The sequence below is a fragment of the Epinephelus moara genome, chromosome 23, assembly GCF_006386435.1.
Source record: "Epinephelus moara isolate mb chromosome 23, YSFRI_EMoa_1.0, whole genome shotgun sequence".
NCBI lineage: Eukaryota > Metazoa > Chordata > Actinopteri > Perciformes > Serranidae > Epinephelus > Epinephelus moara.
This window is the reverse complement of record NC_065528.1, coordinates 31,159,915-31,173,203: the sequence shown is the minus strand read 5'-3', so window position 1 is coordinate 31,173,203 and position 13,289 is coordinate 31,159,915. Positions and strand designations below refer to the sequence as shown.

Below are 13,289 nucleotides of genomic sequence, written 5' to 3'. Positions count from 1 at the left end.
ATATGACTTTTTTAGTTTTTTCAACATTCTATAGTATGACTTTTTGTTTAGTTTTTTTGACATGCTGTACTATAATTTTTTTTCGACATACTATGCTATGACTTTTTCGACATCCTGTACTGACTTTTTTCCGACATGCTATACTATTACTTTTTTTGACATGCTACGCTATGACTTTTTCGACATGCTATATTATGACTTTTTTTTCTGTTTTTTCGACATGCTATACTATGACTTTTTTTGTGTTTTTCGACATGCTATACTATGACTTTTTTTTCCCAGTTTTTTCGACATGCTATACTATGACTCTTTTTCGACATCCTGTACTGACTTTTTTCCGACATGCTATACTATTACTTTTTTTGACATGCTACGCTATGACTTATTCGACATACTATACTATGACTTTTTTTTTGATATGCTATACTATGACTGTTTTCTGACATGCTATACTATGACTTTTCCCGTTTTTCCAACATGCTATACAATAACGTTTTTTCGACGTGCTATNCTATGACTTTTTTTTGTTTTTTCAACATGCTATACTATGACTTTTTTTGTTTATTCGACATACTATACTATGACTTTTTTTTGATATGCTATACTATGACTGTTTTCTGACATGCTATACTATGACTTTTCCCGTTTTTCCAACATGCTATACAATACTGTTTTTTCGACGTGCTATATTATGACTTTTTTTTTGTGTTTTTCGACATACTATACAAAGATTTTTTTTCTACATGCTATACTATGACGTTTTTTTGACAATTTTTTTTCTACATGCTATACTATGACGTTTTTTTGACATGCTATACAATAACGTTTTTTTGACGTGCTATACTATGACTTTTTTCGACATGCTATACTATGACTTTTTTCGACATGCTATACTATGACTTTTTTGGACATGCTATACTATGACTCTTTTTCGACATCCCGTACTGACTTTTTTCCGACATGCTATACCATGACTTTTTTGGACATGCTATACTATGACTTTTTTTGTGTTTTTTCGACATGCTATACTATGACTCTTTTTCGACATCCCGTACTGACTTTTTTCCGACATGCTATACTATGACTTTTTTTCAACATCCTATACAATAACGTTTTTTCGACGTACTATGCTATGACTTTTTTTCCACATGCTATACTATGACGTTTTTTCGACATGCTATACTATGACTTTTTTTTCCCCCGACATACTATACTATGACTTTTTTTCGACATGCTATATACTATGACTTTTTTTCCGTTTGTTCGACATGCTATACTATGACTTTTTTTGTTTTAGTTTTTTCGACATGCTATACTATGACTTTTTTGGTGTTTTTTCGACATGCTATACTATGACTTTTTTTCGACATGCTATACTATGACTTTTTTCGACATGCTATACTATGATTTTTTTTCGACATGCTATACCATGACTTTTTTGGACATGCTATACTATGACTTTTTTTGTGTTTTTTCGACATGCTATACTATGACTTTTTTTCGCCATGCTATACAATAACGTTTTTTCGACGTACTATACTATGACTTTTTTTTCCATGTTTTTCGACATACTATACTATGACTGTTTTCTGACATGCTATACTATGACTTTTCCCGTTTTTCCAACATGCTATACAATAATGTTTTTTCGACATGCTATACTATGACTTTTTTCGACATTCTATGCTGTGACTTTTTTTTCGACATCCTGTACTATGACTTGTTTTTCGACATACTATACTATGACTTTATTTCGACATACTATACTGTGATTTTTTTTTTTTTTTTTAAATCGACATGCTATACTATGACTTTTTTACGACATACTATACTATGACTTTTAAAAATAAATAAATAAATCGACATGCTATACTGTGACTTTTTTCAGCATGCTATACTATGACTTTTTTCGACATTCTATGCTGTGACTTTTTTTTCGACATCCTGTACTATGACTTGTTTTTCGACATACTATACTATGACTTTATTTCGACATACTATACTGTGACTTTTTTTTTTTTTTTTTAAATCGACATGCTATACTATGACTTTTTTACGACATACTATACTATGACTTTTAAAAATAAATAAATAAATCGACATGCTATACTGTGACTTTTTTCAGCATGCTATACTATGACTTTTTTCGACATTCTATGCTGTGACTTTTTTTTCGACATCCTGTACTATGACTTGTTTTTCGACATACTATACTATGACTTTATTTCGACATACTATACTATGACTTTATTTCGACATACTATACTGTGACTTTTTTTTTTTTTTTTTAAATCGACATGCTATACTATGACTTTTTTACGACATACTATACTATGACTTTTAAAAATAAATAACTAAATCGACATGCTATACTGTGACTTTTTTCAGCATGCTATACTATGACTTTTTTCGACATACTATACTATGTCTTTTTTCCCGACATGCTATACTATGACTTTTTTCGACATTCTATGCTGTGACTTTTTTTCGACATCCTGTACTATGACTTGTTTTTCAACATGCTATACTATGACTTTTTGATCAGTTTTACTAACATACTATACTATGACTTATTTCAACATAGTATCTTATGATTTTTTCTTGCATTTCTATGACATAATACACTAGAGACACAACTAGATACAATTGTGTAACTTCTGTATGGATGTTGTGTTTACTTGGTTATGACTAGGTTAATACCCTGTTGTTGGTGTGTATCTTCAGTTGCTCTCACTGTGTGGTGTTCGGTTTGACTCACGTCTGGAGGAGCCTCCATCATTATGTCTTGCTAGCGTTCTCGTAGATGACATCAGATGTGATGGACTGCTGCTTCTTCTTCTGCCACATCAACAGGACGCACTGATGGATGAACACGTACTGCTCCTGCAGACAACACAGACTCATATCTGTGAGGTCAATGAACTGTTTGACCAATCAAAGACACTGATTTAGGTTCATTAGAGGGGCGTTTTCTAACCTGTATTGTTGAGTCCAGTTGAACTGAACTTTCTCATTATTTTGGCAGATCTTACAACAGGAATTGTACTCAAGTGCAGACTGAAACAACAGCTTAGAGGACGTGGTCTGAGTCCCTTACCAAACAAATTCTGTAGTTGTTTATTAGTGGTGGGAACGTGATCTGACCTTAATGTGACCAAACTAGATGGTAAAGATCTGAACAAACTACAGGTTTGAAAATGCCCGGAACGTGTGCTGGAAACTGATAAGACTTCTCTTCTTGTGTATCCAGATCTAAACTAACGGGTCCCATTTCTGCTGCAAACAGACGCACTGACTTCTCACCTCAGTCTGGACCATAGACAGACGGTGTGATCGCATCTCGGACACCATCCCCAGGATATCTGCAAACTCGTGTTCTCTGATGTGCTGCATGAGACGGTCCAGAGCGATGAACGTCCCCGTCCGGCCGACTCCAGCACTGAACCACAGACACAGACATTAAACCTCTGCTGTTATCTTCATGACGACAGGAGTCATGATGGCAGCCACAACAACCAGAATAAATGGATGACATAATGCGGATTACATCATCTGTCTAATGGCATTTTTATGGCCGTGACTATCAGGATGTGATCTGGACCTCCGGCTCAGCGAATAAAGAAACTGTGTTTGTCCAAATAAACTGCTGATGATCAACCAACAACTGTGTTTGTGTTCTGAAGGAAATAATGTGACTATTTAACGCTATTAAAATACGGGATGCAGCATTTGATTTTCAGAGTTCTTAAACGTTTTTAAAGGGACAGTTCACCTTTCATTTTCCTTCTTACCTGTAGCACTTTATAATCTACCCTTGTTGTGAGTTGCCAAGTGTTGGAGATATTGGCCGTAGAGATGTCTGCCAGTTTTGTCCCAAAAGATATTTTTTCTTGTTTATACTAACTAGAACTTTGTAAAATCAAGATTATATCTGTAGTCTGGGGGACTACAGAGTCCTGACCTGCAGTGGACGATGATGGGGTCTTTGGTCCTGTTGGCCTGCTGACGGACAATGTGGACGAACTGCAGGATGCTTTCGATGGCGTTGACCGTGGGGACGCCATGATCCGGCCATGAGGTGTAGTTCAGGTGGAGCACGTCCTGACTCTCATCAGCCTGCAGGGGGAGACAAAGATCAATGAGACCTTACAGGAAATATATAACTGCACAACATGAACCTGCAGCTTTAACCCCACGTCAGGCCTCGACCCTGAGAAACTGGTACTCACGTATCCCAGTCTGAACTTCCTGATGGTCCACTCTGGAGACTCGGTTTCAGAGAGCATCTCCACACTGATCTCTCCGTACATCACAGGCTCATCTGTGAACGGCCAGTAGTGATCACACTTCACCTGGAAACACATGAAATATATTCAGTGTTAGAGATCATTATTTCACATGTTAATAAGACTGGAAGTTAAAGGAATACTTTACCCGCCCCGAAGATCATTTATATATCAGTTACTCAACTTGTGTTACGTTGCATTTGTGAAGAACATTTTGTTTTTCTCACATGCCTCTATGGTGAATGCAGAATGCAAACACAGAGAATATTCTGTACTATATTATTGGGGTCTGTATCTAACAACAGCAAAACATCCATCTGCAAACTCTCACACAACTTGTGCAGCAAAATTTTTGTTAATGGAGTCTGGCTTTACAGAGAGCATAGATAAGTTTACTTCCTGTTCAGTTCCCTGTCAGAAAGTTGTGTCCGTCTGTAAAGTACTGAGCATACAACCGAATAAATTAGGCTTGGATTACACTGCACGAGTTGTGTGAGAGTTTGCAAACAGATGTTTTGATATAGTTTTGCTGTTGTTTAACGCAATTAATCAAGTACTCAAAAATTTTCTGGTTTTGGATTCTGCATTCACCACGGAGGCATGCAAGAAAAACAAAATTTTCTTCATGAATTCAATATAACACGGGGTGAGTATCTGATATACAAATGGGCAGTGAAGTATATCCTTTAGAACTGCATTAATGTTTTTGTCCACTTGGGGGCAGAGCAAGATGATCACACAACATCTGACATTCTATCAGCCAATAAAGAAACTGATGTTAAAGTAATTAAACAGCTGATCACATCCTCCTTCTATCTATCTATCTATCTATCTATCTATCTATGTGGTGGGGGAAATATTCAGATCCTTTACTTGAGTAATAACCAAAATATTACACTGTGTTTTGTGTGTAAAAAAAATCTTCATTTGTAATAAATATAAATGCAGTGGTGCTCTATATAAAGAAAATACTTTATTAAAGTACAAGTACCTCAGCGTGTACAAAAGTGCAGCCCCTTTTTTTTGCACAGTAATGAGACTCACCCTCCGTCGCTCGTTACACTGAGTCAGCATGACGATGATCGGAGATTTCTGCTGCAGAACCATCTTCCAGAAATCGTTGCGAGTTTCAGGCAGTGGACCCTGAGTGGCGATGTACTCTTTACTATGTTTGTAGCCCTGAAGAACACACACACACACACACACACACACACACACACACAAATTATTAAATAAAACACAAATAGAAATTGGAGTTGAAGCTGTGGAGTTTTGAGAACAAAGTGTGGAGTCAATAACCTTTAAAAGATCTAAACTCCTCCAATGAACTTCTCACAGTCAGAAATATTAGTCTTTACTTCCTTTTCGGCGAGACGTCACATTTTACTCCCCCGTCTATATCGCTGTGACTTAAGGATGTCCTTTCTCAGATTTGATAAAATAAGTGAAAACAGTGAAAGACTATTCTGATAAGCTTTTATATCTCTGACTATGAATGGTTGCTGCTCTCTGTTGTGTTCCTCTGATGTTCCTTCAGGATGATAATAAAGTGACTCACAGGTATGTAGTTGGCGTTGATGTAGTCTGAACCTTCGTCGTTGTGCATCGAGATCAGCTTCACCCGACTGAAGTCGTCTGCAGAGAAGAGGTTTAAAGTCAGTTTATCAGCAGTAACAGGACACATCATGTTTTCTTTATGTGATGCAGCAAAACATCAAACACTCAACCACAAAAAACAATTTCACGTTCTGTGAGAAAAACAAGTTTCTGCTTGATTCATTTTGAAAGTCTGTGATGTGATGATTCAACGTTCAACCTCTGTTTTTGTGCAAAATGTGTCAAAACAAAACAGAATTTAATCTGAGCTCAGTAAATATTCACCACATACTGAAGAAAAGACACGTTATAAATGGTGACGTATGTGTGGTTATTTAGTTTGAGACACTTTCGGTGACTCACAGGGGAGGATGTTTGTGTATCTGTTCTTCGGCCTGTTGACAGGCAGGTCCGCTGCATCGTGGGAAAGATCCAGGCCGACACTCTTCAGCTCCTAAAAACACATCGACATGTGTAAAACATCTTCAGGATTTACTTCAACTTCAATGACTATTCATAAACATAAAATTATGTCTGAGGGAATTCAGAAATCTGTGACTCCACTCAGAGAAACTTCGCTGCAGGAGCTCGGTGTAAACTGGGGCTGCTGCTGACTAAGAATTTTCCTAGTCAACCAGTAGTCATTTGTTGCTAGTCAGTCTGTCCTTTCAAATTAAAGTCACACATGGTCTAGTCATATAGGTTTGGATTTGTTCTAATAGAGTTTCATGTTTGTTTTTTCCTGTGACTAAGCGACCAATGAAATCTTGCTGACTAATGACCTTTCTGGTCGACTAACGTTTGGTAGTATAAATGCTGCAGCAGTGAAACTGTGCGTGAGCCGTCACTACAGAAACACCCCATCTGATTCAAACTGTGGGGACTTTACCTCAAACTGCAGAGAGAACTTGTAGGCCGAGTCTTTGCTCATTTCTTTGAAGAAGGCGTCAAAGTCATCCAGCTGCACGGGACTGAAATAACACAATAATACATCAGTGTGTCAGCAAATATTTAAATATGACGAGCAACATGTCATTGCTTTACAAATCATATTTATACCATCAACAAGTCGATGTTTTACACAAATATCTAACAAATGTCCACTTATACACACAAAAATTCTAAATCTAATCTATTCATTTGACCCTTTGACCTTCTAATGCTGACCAAAGTAGAGACAAACTTTGACTGTTACTGTGTCTTTACATTATTATTGTCAGATCTGTCTATATTTCCAAATGTCCTCCTCTCTCTGTCTGAGTGTTAAATATTCTCTTGTTTCAGTTTCACTTTCATCTGCAGGATTAAACAGTTTGGATGTTTTTTCTCTGCTTTTGGCTGAAGGCTGTTATTAGTGCGATGGCAGCGCACACACGCACACGCACACGCACACACACACACACACACACACACACACACACACATATGAATGCACAACATAAATAAAGCACAGAATGAAGAAGCCCACAGACCAACAGAGTCATCACGTGTTGCTGTTTAGTCTTGTTACCTTGTTAGCTTCCGTTTCTTTAAAGCTGTCTTGCTCCTATAAAATACACACATGTGAAGTTCCTCATGATGATAAACTGACAAACATCAGTCAGTAACTATATTACATATTACATTACACTGTAACAAGTACTAATCCTGCTCCTACAAATCTGCAGACATTAGGGTTTGACCGATGTCGTTTCTAAATCCTTTATTGATGGTGAAACATTTTAATTCCTAATCAAAGTCAATATTTTTAGATTTATTCAAAATGTTTAAATCTAACAGTTAAACTCAGAAATCCCCAAAATCTTCCTGCAAATTTTTAAGTCTATGAGTCTCCCTTTATTTTATTTTTTTTTGTACAGTCATGGGGCAATAAAAGGGAATTTACCTAAGTAATCAGTGGTCAGGAAAATTTTATTTCAGGTTCACACTCTGAGTCAATGAAAAGAATGGAAATCTATGGCTGCCAATATTAATTAAAATTATTTAATCAAATTAAAAAGTCAGTTTCCATTTATGTGTGTTATTTTTAATTGCAAATTATTTTTAAATTTAAATCACAAACTGGATTTGGCATTTGAATTTTATCTATGTCCCAATTTTAGCTAATCTATAAGCAAAGAGAAAATGTAAAGGCCTTTTTTATGATCGATTTCATTAAAGTTGAAAACTTCACAAACGAGGCCTGACAAAAATGTGTAATAAAAGTCAAGATATTTAGATACTATTTAAAATAAATGTACAGTTTTGTAGGGCCAGTTTTATTTTTAAATTTAAGTTACACCATTGTCTGATTGGTAAATTATTTATGTATATTTATTTTATCATATAGATATTTTTTATTATATATCTAATTATATCATAATTATCTGATTAGTTTATATAATTATAAAATTATTTGCCAATGCAGTTTTAAATTTTGGATTCAATGTGAATTTTCAAACATAAAGTTATTATTATTAAATATTATTATTTTGGGGTTTTTTTGGCAGCCATTAACGTTTATAAAAAAAAGGCCATTACGTAACCATCTATCGGTCAAACCTTAAAAACAGAGCTGCAGTATCACTAACATGCTCAGTGATTTGTTTAAATCATCCATCTCAAACAAAGTGTTACTTGTTTTACGCAGACAGCTCCATATAAAACATGCAGCCTTTTTACATTTACATTCATGCTTCTGTATTTGCATGCTGGAGTCAAATCTAGTCTCTTAAAGATTCACTCTCTGATTGTGTTACAGCTCTCCAAATCCCAAAATGTCCTCTCAGCTCGCAGCTGATGGCATATTTCTAGAATTGGGGGGTTGGGTAGTCAGGAAGTGCATCTTTAATCAGCAACATGCACTATAATAACTACGTCTAACAGAATATACAGGAGATACAAGCTACACTAAAAGCAGCACTACATACTGACAGTCTAGTTCCAAAGTGGAAACAAACAAAAAGAGAAAGACAGACGGCATGCAGACAGAAAATATGGAGCAAAGCCGTAGTTAGCATCAACAGTTAGCATCATGCCACATCCAAAATGTTAGTGTGACTCTGGGAGTTCAACCACAGACACAGCATTGCAAGACAAAGTTCCACATGTCAGATGAATCATTTGCTGACTTCCCATTTCCCGTCAATCAAACTGTACTTTAAAGCTTTTTTTCCAAAATGCAGCTGTCAAGAGTTAAAGCACAAGTCTGGTGATATTTATATGTTGTTCTTGTCAACAAATCCCATGTTTAGATTCAAATTATTCTACTAACAATTATTGCCCGTGAATCAGAGCCTGATATGCCATAGAGCTCCACTGTCCAAAAACAATTAAAGCAAAATCAAAGTCAACAAAATACTCAGTAGAGAAATTTTTACCAACACAAGAGAGATAATTCATGTCAGTTAAGAACAACAGGGGCTCTGAAATTGATCCTTGTGGAACACCAGATTACATGTTAAGAGAAGCTGAGTTAATTTCTTGGTAGGCGATATGTGGTAGGTAACTCCATTGTTTTGTATTGGAATGCCCCCACCAAAAGTACAGTGCTCTATACAATGAAAATACATTTGTTTTTTTGTTATTTAGGCCCAAATACAATGATGGGTTTGAGTTTCTAAACAATGAGTTTATTAAGTGTTTTTGAAAAATTGGAATAATCTCTTCTCTCAGCTACATTCTAGATCTGGTGTTCCACAAGTTTCAATTTGAGAGCCCTTGTTTTTTAATTATGAATGAATGGAGAGCTTGTACATTGGCCTCTAAGGTTCTCTGGGCACAAAAGACGAGTGTTAAGTTATAAGTTTAAGTGACACTGAAAGACACAAACAAAATTGTAGATGCCAGTTTACTAAGATTCATTAACTCACATTTGTAAATTAAGAACAAGTGCACTAAAACAGATCCATGTGGGACCCAAAGTTAATGTTAAGGGCAACTTAATAAATTCATTAACTTTAACCTTTACAAAATAAACTAGAAATCTTTTCTTCACGTGATAAATCTTTGGACTCGTGTTATGTATGCATGTAAATATGTAGTTGTAAGCTCTGACCTAAATATAATTTTTAAGATTTTTAAATTAAATTATTAAGAAATACAAACATAATTTACTGCTGAAAACTTATGTACGCATGTACTTATTATTATTATTTTTTTATGTTTTTTGCAGTTTAACAGAAGTACAGTATGTATATAAACATTTTTCATTTACGGCCAAATAAAATCAAATTTGTTTGTTTAATGCTGATTGAAGTGAAATAGCAGTTTACAAACATCAGGGAAATCACTTATGTAAATTATGAACAACAAGGGGCCTAAAATCAAGCCTTGTGGAACACCACATTTAAAGTTCAGAGGAGCTGAGTTAGTCCTATGACTAGTGACAAATTACCATAAAGAAAGCTGGAGAATAATAATGTGGACATTATCAGGCCACGTCTAAACTGTGCAGCTAATGCAGCAATATATATGGTCACCCATGTCAAGACTGTATCTGTAAAAAAACAGTATCAGTCATTTCAGCACATACCCCAAAGCTATTGAAAATTACTTGACATCTGCCAACAATTTCCATATTGCAACCATACTGAATACAACCATCTCTGCATTATCCTCATTAAGATAGAGATTGCACCATTAAAAACAAATTTCCCTCAAATCAGTACCAGGGCAATAACACAACAAGTACCACTAGTGCTGACAACCTCACATGAAATTTTGCATTTTGTCTACAAATTAAATAAAAAGGCATGTAAATAGAGAAAGGACAGGGCCCAGAATGGAGCCTTGAGGTACACCACATCTGTGAATGCATTGTTGGTTTTGGTCTTTTCATGGGATGTTTGTCATCTCAGGTTTATCCTCACTGAGATAAAGAAAACACCATTAAACACCTATTTCCCCTTAATTTAATATAACAGGGCAACGAGACAACAAGTACCACTCACGCTGACAACGCCATATGATCTGCCCAAATATGAAATTCTGTATTTTGCATAAGGAAAGCATGTAAATAGAGAAAGGAACAGGGCCCAGAATGGAGCCTTGAGGAACACCACATCTGTAAATGCTTTGTTGGTTTTGGTCTTTTCATGGGATTTGTTGAAAACATGAAATATCATCAGACTTATCCTTTAGTTCTGGATCCAGATATGACCTAGTGGCTCCGCACTGAGGTCCAAAACAATGTCTCTGATCAATACTGTGGGCTGTGGCGCTGCTAAGACATGCCCCTGAAGTGAAGTGTTTTTGGCCAGCAAGTGCTTACTTACCAAGGATTAATATAAAAAGCCAAAAGATAGTCAGTCCAAAGGCAGGATGGCAGTAGGGTAAGGAAGGCAAAGAGGCTTCTTCGCCTGAAGGGGGTTCAAATAAAAAATAAAACAAAAACACACACAAGTAAAAATAAAGAAAAACAGACACCAGGGGGCGATAGGTTGGGGACAGAACATGGTGCTCCATTAGTAAAGAGGCACAGAGCGTCGAGAGCTTCACATTAGTGCTGAACACAGAGTTAATGCATCATGCAGCCTTTCAGAAAGTGTCCCGTTGTCTCTCTGGAGGACAACAGGAGTCTGTTTGCTGCTGGACGTCAATGGCCACTCTGTCTCATTTTACAACCTCTAGCCTGAGTCTGTGACATCACTGCGTCCCCCCGGCCCGGCCCACAATGCAACACTCAGCCAGGATCCTTATCATGTATAAACAGTCCACATTTTGTCACTTGGTGGTGACGTCAGACCATGTGACAGCCACCTTAATTAACCTGATGATTTCTTTAACACTTGTGCTGCTCAGGTCATGACCCCGCTGATGCAGACAAATTCAGCAACTTTGGGTTCATTTCAGTTTTTAATCCATACCAGGGTTCAGGTCTTTGCTCTCGAATATTGGCTTCAGTAGAGTGGAAATGTTAAATCAACCATCTTATTGATCCTCTAGACTTTTTGGATACAGACTGAAATATGTCTGTTATATCCAGTATCAAAAACTGATACTGAATGTTGAAATCAAATCTGGCCAGGTTCAAAGAGTTGTTGATTTCACCGACCAGATAATTCCTGATTTGAATCATCCTTTCTTTCTTCCTTTCTTTGTTTGTTTTCTTTACAGTTTCACGCTGTATTTTATTCAGACAAAGTTCTTGTACAGTTACTTCTGTTTAGACAACATTTACCATTCAACAACTTTGGCTTCTATTGTTAATGACATACATTTTTAAAGAATAACATGTTTTTAGTAAGATATTTTTTTAGAGTCAGAAAATCAGGTATTGTATCAACATTCAATTGAAAGATGCACAGTAATGTTATATAAAGACAAAATTGACACTATTTCTCACAATTTTTTTCAGTGTTTCATATGACATGACAGATGTTGATATTTTCACATTTTAACTTTAACTTAAATATCTTAATGTAATAGTAATGTCTCTCTAATTAGCTATAAAGTAATTAAGAGAAGTTCTCTCTCAGCTCAGTGACATTTTAGGGGATACTATGACACATTTTGGAAATAAAATATTATGATTTCTTATATTATCATTAATATACAAAAAAATGAATTTGGGTAACAAGCCAAAAGTCAGGTGCGTCTTGAAGTTATACATGCTATGTTTTATACTTTGTTTATTTGCACAACTGTGTATCATCTACACACAAATAAAAAGGTATAACATTTATACCACTTAAATTGAGGCATGTTAATGGAGAAAAGAACAGGACCTAGGACTGAGCCTTGGGGTTCACCACATCTGAAATGCACAGTTGTCTTGTTTTCTCATGAGGTTTGTTGAAAATAGTACAAATATATAATGATAAATATTTTTAACAATCATCTCTGTCTTTTCCTCTTTTAGTTAGAGAAAATTGCACATCCATGACCTATTTTTCTCAAAATATTTGAGGGCAAAGAGACAACTAGTATGGCGTTGACAGGGAGATAAAACTGCTTTTCACATTCTTGAAGCACAATATTGTGCACACCAATATCATAAACAATATTGTTTCTGTTGTACCTGTTTATTATAAGTTTCAATGATGGTGCATACTAAACATCAGGGTGATTTTTATTGCTGTCGTTTTTAGATAGTAACAGTGAAATAACCTGGTTTATAAGGACCTTCTTACACATTTATCTGCATCAGTGGTGACATCCCCTTTTGTCTTCACATCCACACTGCTGTAACACATCAAACAGCAAGGTCTGCTGACATGCACAGTCAAAGCATAAACACAACTGCACCATCACATTAAGAAGACACTCTGATGGACATGTGCATTTAATGATGGAAAGTCAAATACAACAGCAGGTGGAAGCCAAGGTTCTGCCTTAACTGACCGTCTTTCAGCTGTTATATTAATCACAAATATTTCATAAAGAACACGTGTCAGGCTGAATCTGAGACATTTTGCCTCTTCCTTG

General features: G+C 36.0%; 1 protein-coding gene across 4 annotated transcripts in view; it reads right to left on the bottom strand.

Annotated features, from left to right (window-relative positions):
• The window catches only part of ptpro (protein tyrosine phosphatase receptor type O), a 201,047-nt gene that overhangs the window by 8,832 nt on the left and 178,926 nt on the right, over positions 1–13,289 (bottom strand). For 2 of the 4 annotated variants that reach the window (XM_050036269.1, XM_050036266.1), the window contains 10 exons: positions 11,138–11,221; positions 7,393–7,428; positions 6,772–6,853; positions 6,246–6,336; positions 5,845–5,921; positions 5,331–5,465; positions 4,230–4,352; positions 3,962–4,116; positions 3,304–3,439; positions 2,759–2,883 (listed from right to left, as the gene is read on the bottom strand). In XM_050036269.1, coding sequence (XP_049892226.1) covers positions 2,779–2,883; positions 3,304–3,439; positions 3,962–4,116; positions 4,230–4,352; positions 5,331–5,465; positions 5,845–5,921; positions 6,246–6,336; positions 6,772–6,853; positions 7,393–7,428; positions 11,138–11,221 — 1,024 coding nt within the window. In that variant the 3' untranslated portion in view covers positions 2,759–2,778. The remainder of the gene's footprint in view (positions 1–2,758; positions 2,884–3,303; positions 3,440–3,961; positions 4,117–4,229; positions 4,353–5,330; positions 5,466–5,844; positions 5,922–6,245; positions 6,337–6,771; positions 6,854–7,392; positions 7,429–11,137; positions 11,222–13,289) is intronic. The other 2 variants (XM_050036267.1, XM_050036268.1) reach the window with 2 other exon arrangements.